The sequence below is a fragment of the Chiloscyllium plagiosum genome, chromosome 24 (genome assembly GCF_004010195.1).
Source record: "Chiloscyllium plagiosum isolate BGI_BamShark_2017 chromosome 24, ASM401019v2, whole genome shotgun sequence".
Taxonomy (NCBI): Eukaryota; Metazoa; Chordata; class Chondrichthyes; order Orectolobiformes; family Hemiscylliidae; genus Chiloscyllium; species Chiloscyllium plagiosum.
The window spans coordinates 13,391,951-13,419,327 of NC_057733.1; the positions used below are offsets into that span (position 1 = coordinate 13,391,951).

General features: G+C 41.9%; 1 protein-coding gene across 4 annotated transcripts in view; it reads right to left on the minus strand.

Moving 5' to 3' along the window:
- The window catches only part of map2k4a (mitogen-activated protein kinase kinase 4a), a 183,469-nt gene that overhangs the window by 74,378 nt on the left and 81,714 nt on the right, over positions 1–27,377 (minus strand). For all 4 annotated transcript variants that reach the window (XM_043714457.1, XM_043714461.1, XM_043714460.1 and 1 more), the window contains one exon: positions 21,241–21,346. In XM_043714457.1, the coding sequence (XP_043570392.1) occupies positions 21,241–21,346 (106 nt within the window). The remainder of the gene's footprint in view (positions 1–21,240; positions 21,347–27,377) is intronic.

Genomic DNA, 27,377 nt, shown 5'->3' on the forward strand with positions numbered 1-27,377 from the left:
TACAGGTCACTTCTACTCCAAAAGAGATTCCAATGATCCAAACATGTGAATCCTTCTCCCATACACCAGCTCCTCAGCCATGCATTCATCTGCTCTATCCTCCTATTCCTGCCCTCACTAGCTCGTAGCACTGGGAGTAATCCAGATATTACTACCCTTGAGGACCTCCTTTTTAAATTTCTACCTAACTCTCTGTAATCTCACTTCAGAGTCTCAACCTTTTCTCTTCCAATGTCGTACTTATTACCACTGAAGTTGGTAATGCATTTGTCATATTTGTTGGCTATAAAAAAAACTCAAATTAATGGTTGAATTTCAGCAAAGCATTTTACAGAAATAACATGCAGCTCAAGCAGAACTATTTTTTGGTAAAGATGTGGATCCAGATCCAAATCCTCAAATTATTGATATTCGGACTTTCGGCAAACTGACTTATTGGAAGTTTTTTTTGGGGGACAAAAATAACTTTGTCAATTGTTTTAGAATGTTGTGAATTGCCTCAATCACAACAGTGGAATTCTTCTTTCTGTCAAAGCTTGAGCAGAATTTTCAGTGCAGGTTGTCAAATGTGGATTAGTCTGGAGCCTCCTCAATGATCTGGAATCTTTTAACTAAAAAACTTTCAGCTTTGTGGTTACCAAGCATCAAACAGGCAGGGATAGGCTTTATGGCAGATTTACATAATTGCAATAATGTTATCACAGCATGCAATTATATTCCAAGGAGAATGAAAATGGGATGCTAGCCATGAGGGTACTGGAATAGCCAAGTTAGGAGATAACAAAAGCATGGTGAGCGTTTCAGCAGATAAAGTGAAGCTGAATGAAGACAAGCATTGGTACTCAAGTAGAGGTATGTGAACAATCTTTGTGATGGAGAAGGTTTGGGTTTAGAAATTAACTTGGGGTCAAGCAGTACTGGGATCATTAACCTATTCTTGATAATGGTCAAGTGGCATAGCTTATCGTAAACAGTCTAAAGAAACGATGTAATTTCTGAGCTCCCTTGCTCTGGCATCTTTACCTGAAGAGAGATCGCCTTCAATAATCATGGGTCAGTTTACATTATGCTCTCAGGTCCTTAAATGCTACTGGTGCCCACAATTTTGACTCAAGAGGCAAATATCTGCAAACTGAGCCAAAATGGAACTTCTGAAGCAATTCTTACAAAAACGGTGATAACTGAGGATATTACAGATTGAAGCCCAAGCATACTATCAAAAGCTATGACACACCAACTGCAATCTACTGAGAAAAATCAACTAACTTATCAATCACACTTATCAATTTTATCCTCAACTCATTTTTACAATGGAGCATTATTGAAAATGATGAGACGTTCAAACAAGGAGGAAAAACATACATGGATGGATTGTGAAAATTTAAAAAACAAAGGTTTTATATCCAGCTTGCGAGCGGCAATGAACCAAACAAAGAAGCATAGTATATTAGACATTAGTAACCTACTCAATATAGTCATTATTTTCTTCATGTAAAATAAAGCAAACAATCCAGTCTGGTCACCTTAGTCAATAACTTAGCACAGCCCTCAGAAACAACACTCTGCATATTGTTGAAGGTATAGCCTTTTGTTCAGGACTAAGAACTGAAGAAATAGAAATAACTGAGCTTGGTTCAAAAGATAACCACCAACTGGTCTGAAGTTTGTGGATTCAAATTCAATTCCAGTATTCATGCAAATAATCCAGGCTGAGATGCCAATTGAGATATAAATGAAAGAGTATTTAGTGAAGCATGAAAAAGGAGAGGTGCAGAGGTTATGGAAGGTACTCAAAGTTAGGGGCTAGCTACTAAACAGGAATAGCAAACTTATTGGTGTCTCAAATGCCTACCGCTATTCAATAAGATCCCCTTCTAATCTGATTGTGGTTTTAATTCCATTTACATCTACTCATTAACTCTTATTTCCTTGTAAGTCAAGTACCTGTCAACTCAGCCTGAGATATATTTATTGACTGAGCCTTCACTGCTCACTTGAGTAGTGAATTCCAAAGATTATTGATTGAGAGATTAGGATCTGTCTTAAATGGAAAACCACCTATTTGAAACTATCCATTAGTTCTAGATTCTCTCACTAGGGCAAACATCTTAATATCTATCCTATCAGATCTCCTCAGAATCTCTTATCAGAACGGTGTGTTTGCTTCCCTGCTGCCAGGATCAAAGATGTCTCAGAGAGGGTGCAGAATGATCTCAAGGGGGAGAGGGGCCAGCAAAAGGTCATTGTCCACATTGGAACCAGTGACACAGGATGGGAAAAGGTTGAGATGCTGAAGGGAGATTACAGAGAGTGAGGCAGGAATTTAAAAAGGAGGTCTTCGAGAGTAGTAATATCTGGATTACTCCCGGTGCTACGAGCTAGTGAGGGCAGGAATAGGAGGATAGAGCAGATGAATGCATGGCTGAGGAGCTGGTATATGGGAGAAGGATTCACATTTTTGGATCATTGGAATCTCTTTTGGGGTAGAACTGACCTGTACAAGGAGAACGGATTGCACCTAAATTGGAAGGGGACTAATACACTGGCAGGGACATTTGCTAGAGCTGCTCAGGAGGATTTAAACTAGTAAGGTGGGGGTGGGACCAAGCGAGATAGTGAGGAAAGAAATCAATCCGAGACTGGTACAGTTGAGAACAGAAGTGAGTCAAACAGTCAGGGCAGGCAGAAACAAGGTAGGACTAATAAATTAAACTGCATTTATTTCAATGCAAGGGGCCTAGGGTTGCTGAGTCCGAGGGTTGGGACTGAGATAAGGTGGAGGGAGGGGAAATGAGGAAGCTGGAGAAATGTTGGAGGGTTCCTAGGCGGAAGATGAGGCACTCTTCCTCCAGGCATCGTGTTACCATGGTCTGGTGATGGTGGCGGCCAAGGACCTGCATGTCCTTGGCGGAGTGGAAGGGGGAGTTAAAATGTTCAGCCACGGGGCAGTTGGGTTGGTTGGTGCGGGTGTCCCAGAGGTGTTCTCTGAAATGTTCCGCAAGTAGGCGGCCTGTCTCCCCAATATAGAGGAGGCCACATCGGGTGCAGCGGATGCAATAGATGATGTGTGTGGAGGTGCAGGTGAATTTGTGGCGGATATGGAAGTATCCCTTGGGGCCTTGGAGGGAAGTAAGGGGGGAGGGTGGGGTCTGAATGGAGGTGGTGGGAATGACGAAGGGTGATGCGATGTATCTGGAGGTTGGTGGGGTTCTGTCCTGGTGGCGATTGGAGGGGCAGGGTTCAAGGGCAGAGGAGCGGGAAGTGGAGGAAATGCGGTGGAGAGCATCATCAATCACGTCTTTTAAGGGAAATTGTGGTCTTTGAAGGAGGCCATCTGGGTTGTTCGGTATTGGAATTGGTCCTTCTGGGAACAGATGCAGTGGAGGCGAAGAAATTGGGAATATGGGATGGCGTTTTTACAGGGTGTTGGGTGGGAGGAAGTGTAATCTAAGTAGCTGTGGGAGTTGGTCAGTTTATAGTAAATGTCTGTGTTGAGTCGGTTGCCAGAGATAGAAATGGAGGTGTCTAGGAAGGGGAGGGAGGAGTCTGAGACGGTCCAGGTAAATTTGGGGTCAGGGTGGAAGGTGTTAGTAAAGTGGATGAACTGTTCAACCCTCCTTGTGGGAGCACGAGGTAGCGCCGATACAGTCATCGATGTAGTGGAGGAAAAGGCGGGGGGTGGTACCAGTGTAGCTGCGGAAGATGGACTGTTCCACATATCCAACGAAGAGGCAGGCATAGCTGGGGCCCATGGCTACTCGTTTGGTTTGGAAAAGTGGGAGGATTGGAAAGAGAAGTTGTTCAGAGTGAGGTCCAGTTCAGTCAGTCGAAGGAGGGTGTCAGTGGAAGGGTACTGGTTGGGTCGGCGGGAAAGGAAGCAGCAGAGGGATTTGAAGCCTTCGTGACGGGGGAATGGAGGTGTTTAGGGACAGGATGTCCATGGTGAAGATAAGGCGTTGGCGGCTGGGGAAGCGAAAATCATGGAGGAGGTGGAGGGCGTGGGTGAGGTCCCGAATGTAGTTGGGGAGTTCTTGGACTAAGGGGGACAGGACCGTGTCGAGGTATGCAGGGATAAGTTTGGTGGGGCAGGAGCAGGGGATTTTAACTTTCCAAACATAGATTGGGACTGCCATAGTGTTAAGGATTTAGATGGAGAGGAATTTGTTAAGTGTGTACAAGACAATTTTCTCATTCATTATGTGGATGTACCTACTAGAGAAGGTGCAAAATGTGACCTACTCTTGGGAAATAAGGCAGGGCAGGTGACGGAGTACTTTGGGGCCAGCAACCATAATTCTATTTGATTTAAAATAGTGATGGAAAAGGATAGACCAGATCTAAAAACTGAAGTTCTAAATTGGAGAAAGGCTAATTTTGACGGTATTAGGCAAGAACTTTCAAAAGCTAATTGGGGGCAGATGTTTGCAGGTAAAGGGACGGCTAGAAAATGGGAAGTCTTCAGAAATGAGATAACAAGAATCCAGAGAAAGGGTGAAAGGAAAGGCTGGTAGGTAAAGGGAATGCTGGATAACTAAAGAAATTGAGGGTTTGGTTAAGAAAAAGGAGGAAGCATATGTAAGGTATAGATGGCAGAGATGGAGTGAATCCTTAGAAGTGTATAATGGCAGTAGGAGTATACTTAAGAGGGAAATCAGGAGGGCAAAACAGGGACATGAGATAGCTTCGGCAAATAGAATTAAGGAGAATCCAAAGGTTTTTACAAATATATTAAGGACGAAAGGGTAACTAGGGAGAGAATAAGGCCCCTCAAAGATCAGCAAGGCGGCCTTTGTGTGGAGCCACAAAAAATGGGGCAGATACTAAATGAGTATTTTGCATCAGTATTTACTGTGGAAAAGGATATGGAAGATATAGACTATAGGGAAATAGATGGTGACGTCTTGAAAAATGTCCATATTAGAGAGGAGGAAGTGCTGGATATCTTGAAATGCATAAAGGTGGATAATCCCTAGGACCTGATCAAGTGTACCCTAGAACTCTGTAGGAAGCTAGAGAAGTGATTGCTGGGCCTCTTGCTGAAATATGTGTATAATCAATAGTCACAGGTGAGGTGCTGGAAGACTGGTGGTTGGCTAACGTGGTGGCACTGTTTAAGAAGGGTGGTAAGGACAAGCCAGGGAACTATAGATCAGTGAGCCTGACATCGGTGGTGGGCAAGTTGTTGGAGGGAATAGGATGTACATGTATTTGGAAAGGCAAGAACTGATTAGCAATAGCCAACATGGCTTTGTGCATGGGAAACTATGTCTCAAATTTGATTGAGTTTTTTGAGGAAGTAACAAAAAGGATTGAGGAGGGCAGAGCAGTAGATGTGATCTATATGGACTTCAGTAAGGCGCTCGACAAGGCTGCCCATGGGAATCTGGTTACTCAGGTTAGATCTCATGGAATACAGGGAGAACTAGCCATTTGGATACAGAACCTACTCCAAGGTAGAAGACAGAGGTTGGTAGTGGAGGGTTGTTTTTCAGACTGGAGGCCTGTGACCAGTGGAGTGCCACAAGGAACGCTGCTGGGTCCTCTACTTTTTGTCATTTATATAAATGATTTGGATGTGAGCATAAGAGGTACAGTTAGTACGTTTGCAGATGACACCAAAATTGGAGATGTAGTGGACAGTGAAGGAGGTTACCTCAGATTACAACAGGATCTTGATCAGATAGGCCAATGGGCTGAGAGGTGGTTCAGATAAATGTGAGGTGCTGCATTTTGGGAAAGCAAATCTTAGCAGGACTTATACACTTAAGAGTAAGGTCCTAGGGAGTGTTGCTGAACAGAGACACCTTGGAGTGCAGGTTCATAGCTGCATGAAAGTGGAGTCGCAGGTAGAAAGGATAGTGAAGGTGGTGTTTGGTATTGGTCCGAGTATTGAGTACAGGAGTTGGGAGGTCATGTTGCGGCTGTACAGGTCATTGCTTAGGCCACTGTTGGAATATTGCATGCAATTCTGGTCTCCTTTCCTATCGGAAAGATGTTGTGAAACTTGAAAGGGTTCAGAAAAGATTTACAAGGATGTTGCCAGGGTTGGAGGATTTGAGCTACAGAGAGGCGCCGAACAGGCTGCAGCTGGTTTCCCTGGAGAGTCGGAGGCTGAGGGGTGACCTTATAGAGGTTTACAAAATTATGCAGGGCATGGATAGGATAAATAGACAAAAGTTTTTACCCTGGGGTCGGGGAGTCCAGAACTAGAGGGCATTAGTTTAGAGTGAGAGGGGAAAGATATAAGAGAGACCTAAGGGGCAACTATTTCACACAGAGGGTAGTAAGTGTATGGAATGAACTGCCAGAGGAAGTAGTGAAGGCCTGTACAATTGCGCCATTTAAAAGGCATTTGGATGGGTATATGAATAGGAAGGGTTTGGAGGGATATGGGCCATGTGCTGGCAGATGGGACTGGATTGGGTTATGATATCTGGTCGGCATGGATGGGTTGGACCGAACGGTCGGTTTCCATGCTGTACATCTCTATGACTCTACGTGACAACAAGAATGTGTCTTATTCTACTAAACTTTTGTGAACACAGTTCAATTTGCTCAAGTCTTTCCCAAGATGACCCCTTGAATCAGTCGAGTGTACCTTTTCTGAACTGTCTAATGGAGGGAGGTTCCCCAAAATTAGACCAAAACTATACTCCTTACAAATGGAGCCTTACAAACACCTTGTACAATTGCAGCAATATTTCACTACTTTTGCACTCTATAGCAAGGAAACAAAGGCCAACTTTCCATTTGTTATCCAAACTACTTGTCATTTCTGCTGGCAAACAAAACCAGTCAGATCCTCTGCGCCACAACATTCTGCAGTCTCTTCCTATTTTGCTTTTCTATCCTGCTAAAGTTGACAACCTCACATTTTTCCCCAGAGTAAACATGATCTGCCAATATTTTGCCCAATTATTAAATCCATATGCCTTTGTATACTGTGTCCTCTTCATAAATGATTTGTCCGCCTATTTCTGTATCAGCAGCAAATTTGGCCACAAAACATTCAGCTCCTTCATCCATATGACAAATAAGCTGAGGTTCCAACAGTGAACCCTTTGGTGCCTTAAGTAGGATTGTCAACTTGATAATGACCCATTCCTCCTGACTGCTTCCTGTTAATGTAGAATATATGAAATTAGTTTAAAAAATTTTAAATTTCATTTTTAGGATATGGGTCAACATTTTATTGTCCATACCTTGTTGCCCTTGTGGTGGTTGTTAGCTGCCTTCTAGAACCGCTGCAGCCTACCTGTTGTGGGTTAACAAACAATGCCATTAAGGAGAGAATTCCAGGATTTTGAAGGAACTGCAATAGATTTCCAAGTCAAGATGGTGAGTGGTGTGGAGGGGAATGTATCTGCTGCCCCTTTCCTTCTAGAAAGAAGTAGTGGTTGTAGGTTTAGAAGGTGCTGTCTGAGGACCTTTGGTAAATTTCTGCAATGCATATTGTAGATAGTACACACTGTTGGTGATGGAAATAGATACTTGTGGATGCTGTGCCAATCAAGCAGGCTGCATTGTCCTGGATGTTGTTGGGGCTGCCAGGCAAATGGGGGGTATTCCATCACACTCCAGACTTGTGCCTTGTGGATAGTGGACAGGTTTTGAGGAGTCAAGCGAGTTACTCCCCTCGGTACTCCTAGCTTTCAACCTGCTCTTATAGCCAGTGTTTATTTGGCAAGTCCAGTTGAAGTTCTGATCAGTGATAACCCCCAAGAGGTTGATAGTGGGGGATTCAGTGATGATTACACCGCTGAATGCCAAGAGGCGGTGGTTAAGATGTCTCTAGTCATGATGGTCATAGCCCAGCATTTGTGTGGCGCAAACGTAACTTGCCACTCATCAGTCCAAGCCTTGATATTGTCCAGAACTTACTGCATTTGAACATGGACTGCTTCAGTGTCCGAGGGATCATGCATGGTGCTGAGCACAGATGATTGTACAATCATCAGCAAGCTTCCCCATATTTGACCTTATGATGGAGGGAAAAATCATTTATGAAGCAGCTGAAAATAGTTGGGCTGAGGTCACTTTTGAGGAACTCCTACAGAGATGCCCTGGAGCTGAAATTACTGACCAACAACCACAACCCGATCTTCTTGTGTCAGGTATGATTTCAACCACTAGACAGTTTGCCCCCTGATACCAAACGATTCCAGTTTTGCCACACTGTCAAAGGCAGCCTTGATGTCAGGGGCTGTCACGCTCACTTGACCTCTGCAATTCAGCTCTTTTGTCCAGTTTGAATGAAGGCCCTAATGAGTTCAGGAACTGAGTGGCCCTGGCAGAACCCAAACTGGGCATCACAAAGTAGGTTATTGTTGAGCAGGTGCTGTTTGATACCACCTTTCATCACTTTACTGATGACCGACGGGGTAGTGATTGGCCAGGTTGGATTAGTCCTGCTTTTTATGTATAGGATATACTTTGGCAATTGTATTGGAAAAGTTTAGCTTGGGAAGTGACAAGTTCTGGTGCACAAGTCTTCAGTACAATTGCTGGAATGTTGTCAGGGCCCTTAGCCTTTGCAGTATCCAATGCCTCTAACCATTTCCTGACATCATGTGGAGTGAAATCGAATTGGCTGAAGACTGGCATCCACTGGAGGAGGCAGAGATGGATCATCCACTCAGCACTTCTGGGTGAAACTTACTGCAAATGCTTCAGTAATATCTTTTGCATTGATGTGTTGGGCTATTGAAGATGGAGATATTTGTGGAGTTTCCTCCTCCAGTGAGGTTGTTTAATTTTCCACCACCATTCACGACTGGAAATGGAAAGACTGCAGAGCTTAGATCTGATGTTTGTTGTGGGGTCACTTAGCTCTATGACTTGCTGCTTACATGGTTGGGCATGCAAGTAGTCCTGTTTGGTGGCTTCACCAGGTTGAAACCTCATCTTTATATATGCCTGCTGCTATTCCTGGCATGCCCTCCTGTGCACTCCATTGAACCAGGGTTGATCATCTAGCTTGATGGTAACAGTTGACTGGGAGATATGCCAGACCATGACATTACAGTGCCTCATGAATGCCCAGTCAAGTTGGTAGATCAGCTCGAAGTCTGTTTCATTTAGCACAATGATAGCGTCACACATATGGACGTTATTCTCAAATGTGAAGGTGAGTCTTAGTCTCCACAAGGACTGTGCAGTGGCCACTCTTCTTGATACTGTCATGGACAGATGCATCTGCAGCTGGCAGATTGGGAAGGATGAGGTCAAGTATGTTTCTCCCTCACCATCTGCTGCAGACCCAGTTTAGTGGCTATGTCCTCTAGAACCCAACCAGCTCAATCTGTAGTACTGCTCCCAAGCCACTCTTGGTGGACACTGAAATGCCCCACACAGAGTATATTTTGTGCCCTTGCCATCCTCAGTGCTTCCTCCAAGTGTTGTTCAACATGCCTATAAGACAGGATATATTCAGGGATGGTGGTGGTGGTGGTACCTGGGACATAGTCATACTCATGGAATCATACCTTACAGACAATGTCAGGCTGTTGCTTGACTAGTCTGTGACACAGCTCTCCCAATTTTGGCACTATCCCCCAGATGTTAGCGAGAAGAACTTTGCAGAGTTGACAAGGCTGTTTCTGCCATGATCTTTTCCAGTGCCCTGTCCAATTTCATTTCTTTGAGATTTTGTAGCAACTGGACCAATGGAATGGCTTGCTAGGCCATTTTAGAATGCAACTTGAGAATCAACCTTATTGCTGTGGATCTGCAGACATGTGCAGGCCAGACCAAGTGAGGGTGGCAGATTTCCTTCCCTGAAGGACATTAGTGAACTGGAGAGGTTTTTCTGACAATGATCTCAATTCCAGGAAGTTTCTAAATTGAATCTGCTGTGGCGGGATTTGAACTCCGGTCCCCAGAACATAATCTAGCAATAATACCACTAGGCCACCACCTACCATGATACTACCAGGTTTAGGAGGGCTTGCTTCAAGGTCAAACATACAAGATAACAGAGCTCTTTCCAACTGGAGGAGCAAAAGGTTATCTCTTAAGAACCTTCAAGATTGAGGGATGGGCAGGATAATCTGGAAAAACTACTTGTGATTTTAAATTGGTACGAAGGGGCTATAAAACTTTAGATTTGCTCCAAAAGAATGGAAAAAAGTTAATGTGAAATAATCTAGGTCTGTCAGGATATGAAACATCAAAACAAAGAGTGGTGAAAGGATAATTCAAAACTTATAACAGAAGTGAATAAATATTGACTGTTCCTTCAAAATCAACACATTCACAATGGACCCAACATCGTTCTGCTGCAATGCAAAACTCATTCTTAAACCAAAAAAACAGCCATGGAATGAAGTTCCACACAAAACAAGTGATATAATTTAATTTTCAGCATGCTTTATGTCACAATTCATGCCACCTGTTCTTATATGGGCGTTATGATAATGGAATGTATAGGGATAATAATGGTTAGGAAATTCTAAAAATCCAACAAAATTGCAACTACGTTGAGAAAATTCTGTTGTCAATTTTGACAAGCCATATGAAGCAGCAAATGAGCTGCCCACAATACCAACAAGAATACTAAACACCTGTATATAAAAATCTGAACCATGCCAAACTAAAATTCAGACAAACATATCAATTTGCATTAGGCAGGGCAGATGCGCACATCACTCATTATTCACAAACTCTCCACTTGTCTGAATGAGACTAGTTTCAACCGTTATGAAACTTGACCAACTCCCAACAGTCCAATGATTGGCATTCAATCCACCATCTTCAACATTCACTCCCTTGATCATCAACACAGTGACAGCAGAGCAAATGTGTACAATTTGCAAGATGCATTACTGTAACTCACCACTGCTTCTGATAGATGTCTCAGGTTTGGATGGTACTAACAGCTAGAAGAACAGAGGCAGCAGATGCTTATGAACATCAGCATCTCCAAGTTCCCTGCGAAGCCACACACCATCTTAAACTGTGGCTTGGTCAAAATCAGAGAATTCCATTCCTAACAGCACCAAGCGTCCCCCTAAACCCCAAGAACTGCAGCTCACCACCTTCTCTAGGACAAAGAGGGGTGGACAATAAACGTTGGCTTCATCAGTGACACTCACATCCCAATGAATAGAAAAATTAATATCACTGCAATCTACTGATATCCAGTAGCAATACATTGCAAGCCATACATATTTATAAATCAAAATAAATGAAAGTACATACTGTGTTTCTTGATCTCCACAACAAGTTGGAACTTTATAATGGAGGTTGCACTGATGACTAGGATGAGACTATATACATAATTGAAATGAAATGATCAAATCTAACAACTGAGTTCCAGAATGTCCTACTTTCAATTAGACACACTGTGCAAACTTGGATTTTATTCCAAGCAACCTTTCCCTATTTGACTTCCAAACCATAAATTTAGCATTCATAAAAATGGTCCAGGTCCATTTTTGGTGAACTTAGCTCTGCAGGAAGTCAGTGTAAAATACGATGACTAACCAAAACATAGTGGTAAATTTGAGTGCTGCTAGTGGAAATAAGAGTCGAAAGCCAAATAGAACAGACATTCAAATTTTGTTTTGGGATTCTCAATGCACTGGACATTACTGGATACTGGACCGGTATGACCACACACACACACACCAAATTTCTTTGAATGCAAACTTCAAATAGGTCACTCTTGTACAAGTTTAAAATAAAACTGAACCCTGTAAGCTTTACAATGTTTGACAAACACCCAAGCTATGTGGTTGACTCTAAACTGCCCTCTGGGCAATTAAGGGCGAGCAATAAATGCTGGCCTAAACAGTGATGCCCTCATCCTGTGAATTAAAACTTTCCTTTCACAAAATCAAATTGTGCAGACTGGACATGAGAATACCATGAAGCTTCATCTTGCATAGGTTTGTAACAACTCGGGCGAATGCACTACTCTAGTCCCACTACCCCAAAGGTCTCAATATTAAAAAAACTTTACTCCAGTGAGTATAATGGTCAACTAGTTGACATATCAGATTTTTAAACAAGATCTATCAACCCGTTTTCTTACAAAGCTCAACAGCACTAAACAGGAAAAAAAAGGGGGGTAGATTAAGATAAATTATGTTCATGGTTGGGGATTGTAGAACTAGGATGTTTGAGAATGAGGGGCAGATTTTCTGGGGAGATATTACAAAGCACATTTATAAACAGAAGGTGGTAGAGATTTGGATCTCCCTTCCACAAATGGCAGTGGATGCTGGATCAGTTAAGTTTAAATCTGAGGTAAATGCATTTTTGGTCAGCAAAGGTATTTTAAGTGATACGGGCCAGTGGCAGATATATGGTTAAGCCACAAATTGCCATGATCTCACTTTTTGATGGAACAAATTGAGGAGTTGAATGGGCTACACTTGTTCATATGTTCCAATTAATAATTTATCAATTCAAAACGTATGCAATAAAGAGGCCATCATTAGTTTAAATATATAATCAGTAGTATGGACATACAAATGCTACCCTTCCCAAAAAAAAAACACAAATACATTTCTGGAGACAAAGATTGCTCTGTGGAGACTGTCTGAGTTAAAAAAAAAAGGGCTACTCTTCAAGGCAAAAGGATTGCATATAGAATGTTTTGGAGTCTGTTGCTCCAATGCTCTACAGTATGATCAACTCACTAATCATGCCTGAACATCTCTGGAGTATTACATACAACTTGCTCCTTAAGCACAATCTTGGGATGCTTTTCAATCATTCTTTCCAAAGAACAAATACGATTCAATGAAAGGGTCTGCTTTTCAGAAATGAAAGAGATCAGCAGGACAGTTGCATCTTAGCAGACTTCCCTTCAATTCAGCTGGTTCAAAGCAGGTTACCCACAGCTGAACCCAATAAAAAGCTGCACTTGTACAAGCTAGACCCCAGCATGGGTGTCCAGCATAGCAAGCGGTCAACACCAGTCAGGTGATTCCTAAAAAGCTTATTTTAATTGACAATTTATGACATTGGAGTTAATAATTTTTTTGTAAAAGAAACCACTCCTGGAATTTCCACAAAAGTTGACGTAAAGGCATTTTCCACAATCCTTTAAAACTTGTGTTCTCCAAGTAGGATTAAACTTAAAACATCCCTGCTGTTTTCAGCCTTTTGAATGGACCTCTTTAATGTCAATGTTAATCTCGCTCTACATTTTCTCAGCATGTGTAACATTGTATCCTGCACTCTGTTGTTCCGTGACACACTTCTATAGTACGATCTGCCAATAAAACACGCAAGATAACACACTGCCCTCTACCTCGATACAAATGACTGTAATAAAATCAAATCAAACATCTTCACAACTGATTAAAGTTGCCACATATAGGAAAAGTCCAAGTTGAAACCAAATGATAGAAACAAATTACTACCAAATTGTTGATTGATCTTTCAACTGAAGAAAGTTTCCCAATTCAACCTTTTTTTAAAAAGTTCAACAATCAAACCTTTTGAAGAGACATGAAGCAAGTTAATACCTGGCAGCAGTCTACAGTCAGCCTGTTATAACAACTTTGTTTGTCTACTTAGTTATATATATCTTCAGCTATAATTTCACAATATTGCTATACACAAACAGATGGCAAGGCATACGCTTAAAATTCCATAAAACAATAATTCCATAAATAATAAAATAATTTAAGTCCTCAAAATTGCAAAAACAATAAACTCTGAAAAGTGACATTTAGAAAAAAATTGAGCGTTTCTGCCATTTGATCAAGGCTGAATTACAAGGATCCCTTCTAGAGGGCAACGTGGAGGGCAGCAGAAAGTGTGATTGACCTTAACATAGTTAAATGTTTGTCACATGGTGGTTTGCAGACACGCTCATGGATGACAGTGGATGGTGCAAGGTAAATGGGTGACATACCATGACAGAAAAACTGCTAATATAGGAACAAGAGAGTAAAATACAGAAATATGGCAAAACCTATTTCGTAAGCCTTCGGGTTCAGGATATCACCACAGCAAAAATACCACAGAAATTACTAGCCACCAGGATACATGGACATCAACTAGCCACAAAATGACATGACCCTCTCACTAGTATCCTTACATACAGATGAGGAAGGACACCACTTCAACTGGGATAACACATCCGTTATAGGACAAGCCAAACAGAGACATGCACGAGAAATCCTAGAAGCGTGGCATTCCAACCGGAACTCTAACATGTCTACCAGCCCCTGAGAAAAAGAACAGGAAATGACATCACCAACCCAAAGAAACCCAAACATATAAATAGAAAGCAGGAATTATCAACAGTGCTTCGCCCAGAGGCCCACTGAAGGTGTTACCTAGTAGGGTGACAAAACGTCTGGAAATGACCCTTCCAGCTCAGCAAGCAAACCTACATCCAGCACCTCAACCTGAGCTACAAATCTTCTCAAAACTCTCAAATTATATTTTAAAACTAGTCTACGCTTAATCCATGCTAAACTGCCAGACAGTATTGTACACTTTGAAATCAAGTTGTCTTCAAGCCATCTGAGGTCCGTGCCCAGGTGACCATGCAAATCTGCTTCACAGAGTAAATCCTATCGGGATATGCATTATTTATTATCATTTAAACATTTCACTTGCCTATTAATGGGTATCATACTGTGCTTATGCTCTAATAGATAGGGATGGTCGGTGGAAGCAACAATTGTGGCAGAGGTATGAATGAATCACCAAAACTTGCTCTGATTTTTCATGAGGAAATCAAGTCAAAATGCCATAACTTTTGGGCACAAATTAAAATTCCAGATTAGAAACTCGTTGGAATCTGACCATTTGAAACCAGTCTTCATTCACAGGATAACTGGGGAGGCAATGGCCGAGTAGTATTATCACTTGACTATTAATGCAGAAACCCAGAATAATGCTCTGTGGACCTGTGTTTGACTCCTGCCACAAATGGAGGAATTTGAATTCAATAAAAAAAAATCTGGAATTCAAAGTCAACTGATGACCATGAAACCATTGTCAACTGTCAGAAAAACCTATCTGGTTGATTAATGTCATTGAGGGAAGGAAATCTGCCATCCTTACTTGGTCTGGCCTACATGCGACTCCAGAGCCACAGCAATGTGACTGACTTGCAAATGCCATCGGAAATGGCCTAGAAAGGCACTTAGTTGTATCAATTGCTAGAAAGTCACAACAAAGAAATGAAACCTGGCATCGACCATGGAACCAGAAAAGTCAACAGCAAATACACAAACAGCCCTGCCAACCATGCAAAGTCCTTCTTACCATCATCTGGGGGGTAGTGCCGAAATTGGGAGAGCTGTCTCACAGACTAGTCAAGTAACAGCCTGACATAGGCATCTTTATGGAATTATACCTTACAGCAAATACCCTAGACACCACCATTACCATCCCTGGGTACGTCCTGTCCCACCGGCAGGAGAAAACCTAGCACAAGTGGCGGCACAGTGGAATGCAGTCAAAAAGGAGTTGCCCTGAGAGTCCTTGACATAGACTCTGGATCCCATGAAGTCTCATGGCTTCAGGTTAAACACAGACAAAGAAACATCTTACTGGTTACCACGTACCATCCTCCTCTGGCTGATGAATCAGTACGCCTCCATGTTGACAACACTTGGAGGAAGCACTGAAAGTAGCAAGGGTGCAAAATGTACTCTGGGTGGGGGATTTCAATGTCCATCACCAAGAGTGGCTCAGCAGCAGCATTACTGATCGAGCTGGTCAGGTTCTAAAGGATATAACTGCCAGACTGGGTCTGCGACAGGTGGTGAAGGAACCAACAAGAGGAAAACATAATTGACCTCATCCTTACTAATCTGCTGGCTGCAGAAGGATCTGACCATGACAGTATAGGTAAAAGTGACTACCGCACTGTCCTCGTGGAGACAAAGGCCTGCATTCACATTGAGAATAACCTCCATTGTGTTGTGTGGCACTACCACAGTGCTAAATGGGACAAATTTCAAACCAATCTAGCAGCTCAAGACAGGGCATCCACGAGGGACTATGGGCCATTAACAGCAGAACTGTACTCCAGCACAATCTACAACCTCATGACCCTGGCTTATCCCCCACTCAACCATTACCATCAAGCCAGGGGATCAACCCTGGTTCAATGGAGTGCGCAGGTGGACATGCCAGGAGCAGCATCAGGCATACCTAAAATGAGGTGGCAACCTGGTGAAGCTACCAAACAGGACCACTTGTGTGCAGAGCTTATGCCCAAAATGTCAATTCTCCTGATCCTTGGATGCTGCACGACCGGCTATGCTTTTCCAGCACCAATCTTCAGCTCTGATCTCCAGCAGCTGCAGTATTCACTTTTACCCAAAGTTAGCATGTTGATATCTACTATAGCATCCCAAGTACTGCTAAGCTAAAATCAGACAACAGAACAGACTTACTTCCTTCTCATTCCTTCATGGGTTCGAGCTTCAAGGACTGGACCAGAATTTCTTGTCCCCACCCCCAATTGCTCACGAGGTGGTGATAGTGAAGTGCCTTCTTGAGTCACTGTAGTCAAGCTGGGGGACCCACAGTGCAATTAGGGAGGGAGTTCCAGGACTTCAACCAAACAGTTCAATGTTTGAGTAAAGATTTGTAACGCGGGTGATGGTAGTAGTTGTGGGTATGTTCGCCAAGCTGGGAAGTTGGTTTGCAAACATTTCACTCTCTTTCTAAATGAATCACAAATTTGACTGAGACAACACAGCAATAGGAAAGGTCAAACAGAGGACAGCCGGAGAATTTTTAGAAATATGGACTCAAATCAGTAAACACATTGACCTAGACCCAACATACTGACTACTGCAACCACCGGAACCGGAAGCAGCAGGAACAAAATCAAATAAATTCCTACAGACACAGGACAGTAGAGCTTCACAGGAGGCTCCACAACACTGACAAAGTCACCTAGAAAGGAGACGAAACAGTGGAACGGTGACATATTTCCAAGTTAGGATGGCAAGGGGATTGAAAGATATCTTCCAGATGATGTCCCTATGTGCGGGTTAAGTGGAATTAAAATGCCCATCAGCCATGATTAAATGGTGGAGTAGACTCAATGGGCTGAATGGCCTTGCTTCATCCCTAAGTCTTATGTATCTGCTGCCTTTGTCCCTCTAGATGGTAGAGGTTGTGAATTTTCTAAGATTTGACAGTGGACGTTTGGTGAATTTTTGCAGTAAATCTTGTAGCTGGTACACACTGTGCATTGTTGGAGGGAATGAATGTCTGTGCTTGCAGTGCCAATCAAGCAGACTGCCTTGTCTTGGATGGTGGGGAGTATGGTGCTGAAGAAGCACAGCAGGTCAGGCAACATCAGAGGAGCAGGAGAATCAACGTTTCGGGCAGAAGCCCGAATGAAGGGCTTATGCCCGAAATGTCAATTCTCCTTCGCATTGAATGCTGCCTGACCTGCTGTGCTTTTCCAGCACCACCCTCTCAACTCTGATCTCCAGCATCTGCAGTCCTCACTTTCTCCTCCTTGTCCTGGATGGTGTCAGTTTCTTGAGTGTTGTTGGAGCTGCACTCCTCCAGCAAAGAGGGGAGTATTCCATAACACTTCTGCCCTGGAGAGTGGTGAGTTACTGCTGGGCTCCTAGCCTTCGAGCTAGTCTTGTAGCTAAGTATTTACTCGGCTAGTCCAATTCAATTTCTGGTCAATTGTAACTCCCAGGATATTGATAGTGGGGAATTTGGCAATGGCAACGACACAATGTCAAAAGGACAATGGCTAGATTCTCCCTTGATGGACATGATCATTGCCTGGCACTTAAACAGCACAAATGTTATTTTCCCCTTTGCAGCCTAACCCTGGAGACTGTCCAGGTCTTGTTGCATTTGGACACTACCTACCTCTACATTTAAAGGAGTCAGAAATTGTGCTCAATGTTATGCAGTGAATACCCCTTGTTTTGACCTTATGATGGAAGGAAGATCGTTGAAGAAGCAGTTAAAGTTGATTTCGCCCAGGACACTACCTCAATGAACTCCTGCTGTGATGTCATCGGGCTGAGATGACTGACCTCTAAAAACCACAGCCATCTTCTTCCATGCTTGGTATGACTCCATTGCAATGAAGGTGTAGAACAAAACTGAGTGCAACACAGTTGTTAATAATATCTCTGCTCATAAAATAATTTCATTTTTTTTCAATTAATGTATACTAAAAAGTGACTGTGCTTTTAAACAAAAAATATAAACAGCTCCAAAACATGCCAAACATGAACGTGCACCACAGTCATATTGCTTGTCATGAATATTGCCTTTACCACTGGATGCTGCTCATGTTAGCTATTTTACTCATTCCATTCATACTTTTTTTTCCTAATATTACAGCGCAGTACAGGCCCTTCAGCCCTCAAAGTTGCACCAATCTGTGGAACAAATCAGAAACCTGTCTATTCTGTACTATTCCATTTCCATCCACATGTTTATCCAATGACTATTTTCATACCCTTAAAGTTGGGATGCACTGCCTGCAACTACTGTTGCAGGCAGTGCATCCCACACCCCTACCACTGAGGAAAGAAACTACCTCTGACATCTGTTTTATATCTATCACCCTTAAATTTAAAGCTTTGTCCCCTCGTGCTAGCCATCACCATCTGAGGAAAAAGGCTCTCACTGTTGACCTTATCTTATGCTCTCATTATCTTATATACAAAATGCTATAACCTGATTTGTTTGTACCAGCTCCCAGCGCCAAAATCAAACTCATCAAATTAAGGAGAGTCAGGCAGAGTTGAGAATGGTCGTTATTACAAAAGAGAAAGTGCTAGAAAGGCTAAAAGGTCTAAGAATTGATAAATCTCCTGGACCTGGTAGGCTACAGCCTAGAGTTCTGAGGGAGATGGCTGAGGAAATAGTGGAGGCATTGGTTGTGATCTTTCAGAAATCACTGGAGTCAGGGAAAATCCCAGATGATTGGAAAATTGCTGTTGTAACCCCCTTGTTCAAGAAAGGATCAAGACAAAAGATGGAAAATTATAGGTCGATTAGCCTAACCATGGTTGAGAATCCATCAAGGATGAGATTTATAAATTCTTGGAAGTGCAAGGTCGGATTAGAACAAGTCAGCATGCATTTAGTAAGGGGAGACCGTGCCTGACAAACCTGTTAGATTTCTTTAAAGAGGAAACAAGTAGGTTAGACCAGGGAAACTCAGTAGGTGTTATCTATCTAGACTTCCAAAAGGCCTTTGATAAGGTGCCTCATGCGAGGCTGCTGAGTAAGGTAAGGGCCCATTGTGTTTGAGGTGAGCTACTGGTATGGACTGAGGATTGGCTGTCTGACAGAGGGCAGAGAATTGGGAAAAAGGTTCTTTTTCGGAATGGCAGCCTGTGACAAGTGGTGTCCCGCAGGGTTCAGTGTTGAAGCTGCAGCTGTTCATTTATTAATGATCTGGATGAAGGGACTGGAAGCATTCTGGCGATGATACGAAGTTAGGTGGACAGGCGAGTAGTACTGAGGAGGTGGGGAGACTGCAGAAAGATTTAGACAGCTTAGAACAGTGATCCAGGGAATGGCTGATGAGATTCAACGTGAGCAAATACGAGGTCTTTCATTTTGGAAAAAAGAATACAGGCATGGATTATTTTCTAAACGGTGAGAAATCAATAAAGCCAAAGTACAAAGGGATCTGGGAGTGCTCGTCCAGGATTCTCTAAAGGTTAACTTGCATGTTGAGAGCGTGATTAAGAAAGCAAATGTAATGTTGTAATTTATTTTGAAGGTTGGAATATAAAAGCAGTGATGTACTTCTGAGACTTTACAAAGCTCTAGTTAGGCCCCATTTAGAATACGGTGTCCAATTTTGGGCCCCACAGCTCAGGAACGACATACTGGCACTGGAGTGTGTCCAGAGATTCACACGGATGATCCCTGGAATAGTAGGCCTAACATACGATGAACTGCTAAGGATCCTGGGATTGTATTCATTAGAGTTTAAAAGGTTGAGGGGAGATCTAATAGAAACTTACAAGATAATGTATGGCTTAGAAAGGATGGCCGCTGGGAAATTGTTTCCGTTAGGTGGGGAGCTTAGGACCCATAGGCACAGCCTTAGAATTAGAGGGGGTCAATTTAGAATGGAAATTAGGAGGCATTTCTTCAGCCAGAGTGTGGTGGGCCTGTGGAATTCATTGCCATGGAGCGCTGTGGAGGCCAGGATGTTAAAGGTCTTCAAGGCAGAGATTGAGAAATTCTTGATCGCGCAAGGAATTAAGGGCTATGGGGAGACTGCAGGTAAGTGGAGTTGAAATGCCCATCAGCCATGATTAAATGGAGGAGTGGACTCGATGGGCCGAATGGCCTTACTTCCACTCCTATGTATTATGGTCAGCTTAATTTCTTGATCGTCAAGAAAACTGAAGGTGTTTCAGGTATGTTCTACAGATCAGTGCCTTTGTAATACATGAAACCAATTTCCTTTCTTTAGCCCTTAATTTTGTTTTTAAAACTTCTAATCATGATCATGAGTTTAGGGCCCATGACTACCCTCAACATGACTTGAAGCTCAAAAAAAACTATACTTCAATTAGAATGGACTGCCTGCTTCCTCAGAACCATTTGTAAGCTCTACTGAATACATATCAACTAACTTAAGCTTTACTTCTGACCTAATGGTTGCAGTGAAGCACCAAACCTTTTGGAGCAAAAGTAGTACTGTCTCATTTAAAAAGAGGACATGAGTTAGATATAGCTTGGGCTTAGTCTTAACAATTCTCACATTTGGACTCACGTGAAGCAAACAAGCTTTTTGGCTTCAGATTAGCATCCTGTTCCAGGGAAAACAAACAAGCTACAAAAACAAAAATATTATGAAAAAAGAAATAATTCCTGGATTCAAGGGCATTTAGCATAATAACATGGCATAACAACATGGCATAAGTGTAGAGTTAGCAGAATCTACAACCAATCTTCAAAGTATTTTTATAAAATGAGGTAGCGTTCTGTTAGTGGGATTTGAGGTCTGGTGGAACACAAGTCCAACTATAAACATATCGCTCCATGAGCCAACAGAACTAGTCAAACACAGCACCAAGTAAAACACATGGAACACCTAACCAATGGGAGCAATAATTCTCAGGCTGCAGTATGGATCACTCTTGCTGGTTAGAAAAACAATATAAGAGATCATTAACAGGTTCATCTTTTGTGCAGATTACAAAAAAATTGAAAAACATTGCTCCAGGATTTCCCAGATGCATATGTCACCAATCTTACTGGATGCTTTAATTTGTATAACTAGAAGACTCCACTCACATGTGTGGGTTCTGAAAGTGAACTCCGCCTGTTGGATTTAGTGGAAGCCTTGCTGTTGTCTTGATGGCTGGGTTTGCAAAATTCAACTTCAATGCTTTGCGTTTAACTGTTTAAAAGAAAAAGAGAAACAAGGGAACAGAAAAGATAACGTTAATATCATACATTCACTCGGTCGGAGATACAATACACCTTTGTTCAACAACTTGGAAAGCTAATAACAATTTGAATACAACATGGGCAGGCCTCAAATGTAATCTCATTGTGAAAAGTCTAAGGACTTGCAAGTTCACTTTGAGGTCTTTAAAACTGGAAGGAAACTGCATCATGGCACCAAGCAAAGAGTACATGAATTAAATTCATTTGTACTATAACAGACACAGCCAACTACTTTTCCCCCATTTTCCATTAAACAAGGCTGTGTACGGTTTTCTTTTCAAATTATCACCAATTAAGAGTTTTTCCATAAAGCAAACAAATATTTTAAGTTTACAAAAGGGATGCAAGTCATTTTTTAAAAAATCTCACTTACAATACCAACTGCTGGCTAGTTTTATGCCACGGGGATAAATTTCCATCAATTCCATAATTCACTTAGAGTTTTAACGATACATGATTGTATAATGAAAGCTAACTACACCAGTTTAATTTTTCAATCCTATAATTAACACAAGTATTTGTTGCAAATATTAGGTGGTGCATCAACTGACAGAAAATGAGGGCAAAATTAAAATGCTTATCAACACAACTTTGCTTGACCGCTGTCTTTTATGACAAATGTCAACAATTACCTCATGACAGACTGTGTGGGGGCTTCTGGGATTTCAAACAACATCACACTATACTTTTCAAGATAACAATAAAGCAGCAAAAGCTGCTGAAAAACAACTGAGCACAACTGCTTTATCATTCAACATCAAATCTCCTTCCAGCGGAGGTTGCCAGATAGTTATCAATTAAGAATTGGATTTCCAGCTGAACTTTCTCTTCCCTGAGATAGGCACACAGATTGACTATAGCATTAACTCTATTACCTCATCTGAATCTAAATAACTGTTCACAGATTAGGAAATGAATTGGGAAGTTTCTGATATGGCTTATTTTCTCAAAGCAAGTTTGCGAAGGATAAAACTGTCAACAGAAAATTTTGATTGGCATAGGGAAATTAGGCTGATTTCAAATGAATTAACATGAAGATATTTTTCCGCATATCAAATGTAGAGTTACGTTTATACAGACATGTATGTTTCCACTTTAAGGAACATTTTTCTTTTGCCGTTTGATAAGCAACACCTGCACTACACTGACATTTTAATTCCATCATTTCAAATCAACCAAACAAGAAATACTGGATTTGTCACTGAACTAACTGCACAGCAACATCAAATGTTTGAGATTTTGCCTGTATTCCAGTGAACTGACAAAACTAGGATTTCTTTTATTCATTCAAACTGTGTAGGTGTCACCAGTAATGCTAGCATTTAATGCCTCCCCAAGTGTCCTCAAGATACTGGTCAGGAGCAGCTTTGTTGAGGGGCAGCAATTTAAGTAATTTTTCCTGTGGCAATTCAACTGAATGACTTGCTACGCCATCTCAATTTGCAGCTTTGCAAAGACAACTAAGGATGGATAATAAAAGCTGACCTTGCCGGCAATACAATCACAATCTTGTGGCATATCTTATAGTCTGATAGAAAATTTCATTCCCTAAAAGGTCACAAATGGATCAGGTATGTTTTAAATTACAATGTGGTAGTTACTTGGAGACTGTTGACTTTAAGATCTAGAAAATAATGTAAATTCATTATTTCCTACAGTAAGATTTGAGCTCACATCTCCCGACAATTATTCTAGACTTCTGAATTACTAGTCCAGTAATTTAACCAACACACTGCCACACCCATAATTATAACATAAGCACTGCCATTACATTATGGGGCTACACACCCAATTTACTGCAGTCATCTATTAATAACTACTAGTATTTTTACCTTCAATGTCAGAACACTGAGCTGAAGCTAAACACAAACTCTTAATTTATCTGTGGCTACACAAAACTGAAACATACAGAATGCCAAGGTGACAAAACAAATGAGTGCACATTGCAAAAAAAGGTCGCATTACCAAATTGCACAGAAAACAACAGGTTTCAATAAAATTACATCATAGCCAAGTACTTTTTTTCCAAATACCAAAAAAATCTATATTTTGTAAACATGAATTATAAAACCAACGGCAACCACTTGGGCTTTGCCTTCACTAAAAGGAAAGGCAAGTCTAACAAGTGTACATTTTATTCAAAACACTACTTCCTATTGCTCTTACAAAAGAACAATTCTATAATTAGAAAAACAACAGTTCTCAGCTACTGGAAAACATGCCCAATCAAGCCTTGATTCCTTCCTAGGTTGGGCCAAAGCATCATTAAATCTTCTTAAGCAGCTCTATTGTAAAGTGGGGTGACAACTTCAGATCAGTCTGTGAGCCATCATCCATTTAGACTGAAAAAACAAAATCTGGAAATGCTGGCAATCTGAAATAAAAGCAAAACATTCTGGAGAAACTCAGTAACGTCTGTGAAGAGAGAAAGAGTGTTAACACTTAGAGTCCAGTATGACTATTCAAGGAAGAACCAGGTTAACTCAAGAAGTAAAACCACTGACTGGATACTTTATCTTAACGTATTGTTCAGCCAGTGAGGCGGAAATAATTTCTATTTTTTCAGCCTCAGCACACTGCTCAGGGAGGCAACTTAGTGGTCTCTGAAGGCAGTGGTGAGCAGGTGCCTCCTTACAACACAACGTACAAAAAAACTTAAGTTAATTAAGGTGTATGCCCTGCCTCAAGATGACAAGCCATTTTTCAGGAGCGACAACTAAACAGCCAAATCGTGGGGTTGAAGGGAGAGGAGGGAGAAACTATGCGGAATCTGATCCCACTCCTCCTATCGTGCAGTGCATGTCAAGGGAGAATCTCAAGCTACAAACTGTGGTCACTGCAGTCTGATATGCTATGTTCAGCAAATACTTTTATATTGGATTAAACAATGTGAAGCCCACAGACAACAGGCTCCAACACCTTCTGTTCTCTAGCATGCAGGTTTTAGATGACCATAGTTTAGATTAGAGTAGTGTTGGAAAAGCACAGGTCAGGCAGCATCCGAAGAGCAGGAAAATCGACGTTTCGGGCAAACGCCCTTCATCAGGAATGGATCCCGCAGGGGGGTTTGGGCAAAATACTAACTCTGGATGTATCAAAGGCCATTAGGTCTTTTGAGATCAACAAAATCAAAGGTCAGTGGCTAACCAGCAGAGTTTATTTGACTGTGTGGCAGTATGTAATGGATTATGAAGAAAGGCACCCTTACCCACAAGCAAAGTGAGTGGGAAGAAACCAGAGATTGGCAGCTCATCTCATTGCTTGCCATGGAATGCAAATTGCTAAGGTTATCCCCAATCAAGTAAATGTGATATAGGAATTAATGACCCATTTCAACCAGCTCTGCACTATACCGGCAGGAAGGTCACTAAAACTGCTCAGGGATATGATCACTAACTGCAGGACAGGGAGGTGAACAGTTGCTTCATCAGCCTGAATCAGGAGAAGATCTTTGGTGGAATACTACAAACCTACATTATGGACACACTTTAAAATTAATCGTATGTCCGAATCTGTGGCCAAACCCAAATACTCTACAAAAACATTAGAAACACCAATTCAATGGGTGGGATTTGGCAAGATTTCCACTCAAATCTACAGTCAGCCTTGGTTTTCCTTTCTCCTGTTATGATCCTGTTTTTTTTAAAAACTTTTGCCTTGTCCAATAGGAACGATGCAGGCATAAGAGGGGTGAAAACTCCAGGGAGTGGAGGCATTCAGGTCAAAGCCTCTCTCTAAATGGATGAGATCATCTTCTGCTTGGATCTGCTGATAATATAAAGACTCAAAGCTTTTGAGAAGATTTGTAGCTCGGGTGCTCGTTGTTGTGGTTCTGTTCGCCGAGCTGGGAATTTGTGTTGCAGACGTTTCGTCCCCTGTTTAGGTGACATCCTCAGTGCTTGGGAGCCTCCTGTGAAGCGCTTCTGAGATGTTTCCTCCAGCATTTATATCACTATAAATGCCAGAAGAAACATCACAGAAGCGCTTCACAGGAGGCTCCCAAGCACTGAGGATGTCACCTAGACAGGGGACGAAACATCTGCAAAACAAATTCACAGCTTGGCGAACAGAACCACAACAATATAAAGACTCGAAGTTTTGCTATTTGTTTGAAAGTCATGGGAACCAAAGTAAATCATGGAAAAACTAAGACCACGTTCTCTAATCTACTCACTATGAGGTCAGGCTACTTCATGATGCTTATTAAAAGCCTCAGAGCATGCAGCTACAGCAGAACAGAAATTGTGCACGTGATGCACTCACTCCATAGCAGCTAAATACCTCAGTCAGATGAGAAGTGCTGTGGTTGATCCATGTGACACTGGTCTTCCCATAACCTGCAGCTGCACTCCACAGGCTACAAAGCCATTATCCACTTGAATTGGAAATCAAAAATGGACCATTTCCATGGAAATACAACATACCAACCTCGAGGTACAGAGGGTAAAAATGTTCCAACATCACTCTCATTCAATTTTGAGCGCAAATGGATCAAGCTCCTCAGTATGAAAAACTAAGCATCATGACAGGCCAAGGTACAACTTGCCCCAAGTGTTATAAAGGATTTATTTGGTTCTGCGGTAGCGTAAACATTTGCTTGGTCTGTGACACACCATCAGTCTCATAAAAAGTTTGTACAGAAAAAAAAATGACCAGAAGTCCATCAAACAGTAGCCTGCATGTAATGTTCTCATGGTCACTTGGGAACAGATCCTGTCAAATGATTCCTAAGTAGACTGTCACCATCATTTTGAAGCATGCACCATTCCTAGAAGTTCCAAAATGCATTTTGGCTGGTGGTGAGGAGAGCCCACATTTGATCCTGTTTACACATCTGGAATTGCACTCACTTGTCCCCATAGTGCTTGAGGAACTGGAGATGGAATAAGAGCATGATTCATATCTGTCCAGAATGAGTCCTTGCAAAGAAGAACTGGAAGGGGTTTCTATCATGGTTTATACTGAGCAGCTTTGTGATGTAGGACTCTGTTAAAGGCTGTTCTAGAGACACACATGAAGATAATCAACTATTGCAGAACCATCAACTTGGCAAAAGGCACTTTTGGTCTTCCCAAAATGTGCAGGCCTTCAAGTAAAGAGTTATTCATCATAGAGGGTCACAGGTTGGTATAGTGCAAGGTAGAAGGCTGACAGACATGTTAAAGCTTGGGACAGCTGTCCCTAGGCACAATGAGAAAGGCTACTGCTTAAAACCTTTCAGCCATAGTATCGCAAGTCATTTAAAACTGGATAAAATCCCTCAGGCAAGATATTTGACATATTATGATTATTGTAGCAGTTTCCCAGTGTGCAATGGCTCCAGGTATTATTCTCCAGCCAGCTCCATATTGCTGGTGCAAGTGTGGGGGACCTAAAACTGCTTCACAGATGAGGAGAGTGGCCAGCACTGCAGAGAATAGGACCTGAACATATAGCCCTCTTGGTAACAGAGGAAATGTGCTGCTTTTTATCAATAATGCAGAATTACTTTGAGAAAAACTCAGTTGTGACACAAGACAAGGTGAAAAAAGCTTAGAGAATAATGATAGACAATGATTTGACAGAGGACTCGCATGAGGGTTTAAGACCTACCATAGTTCAGGCATGCTGATGGCTCTTGCTCACAGAACATCCTTAATTGTTATGGGGAATAGCCATAAGGGAACCCTTCTTTTGCAATCTCTAATAAGACCAAGCAGTTTATTCCAGAAAATAGGTTTGGGTGAACTGAATAAATAAAATGCCCAAAAAAGTTTCTGACTGTCTACTCTATCTATTCCTCTGATCATCTTATAAACCTCTATCAAGTCACCCCTCATCCTTCGCCGTTCCAACGAGAAAAGGCCTAGCACTCTCACCCTATCCTCGTACGACTCCCTCTCCATTCCAGGCAACATCCTGGTAAATCTTCTCTGCACCCTCTCCAAAGCTTCCACATCTTTCCTAAAGTGAGGCGACCAGAACTCCACACAGTACTCCAA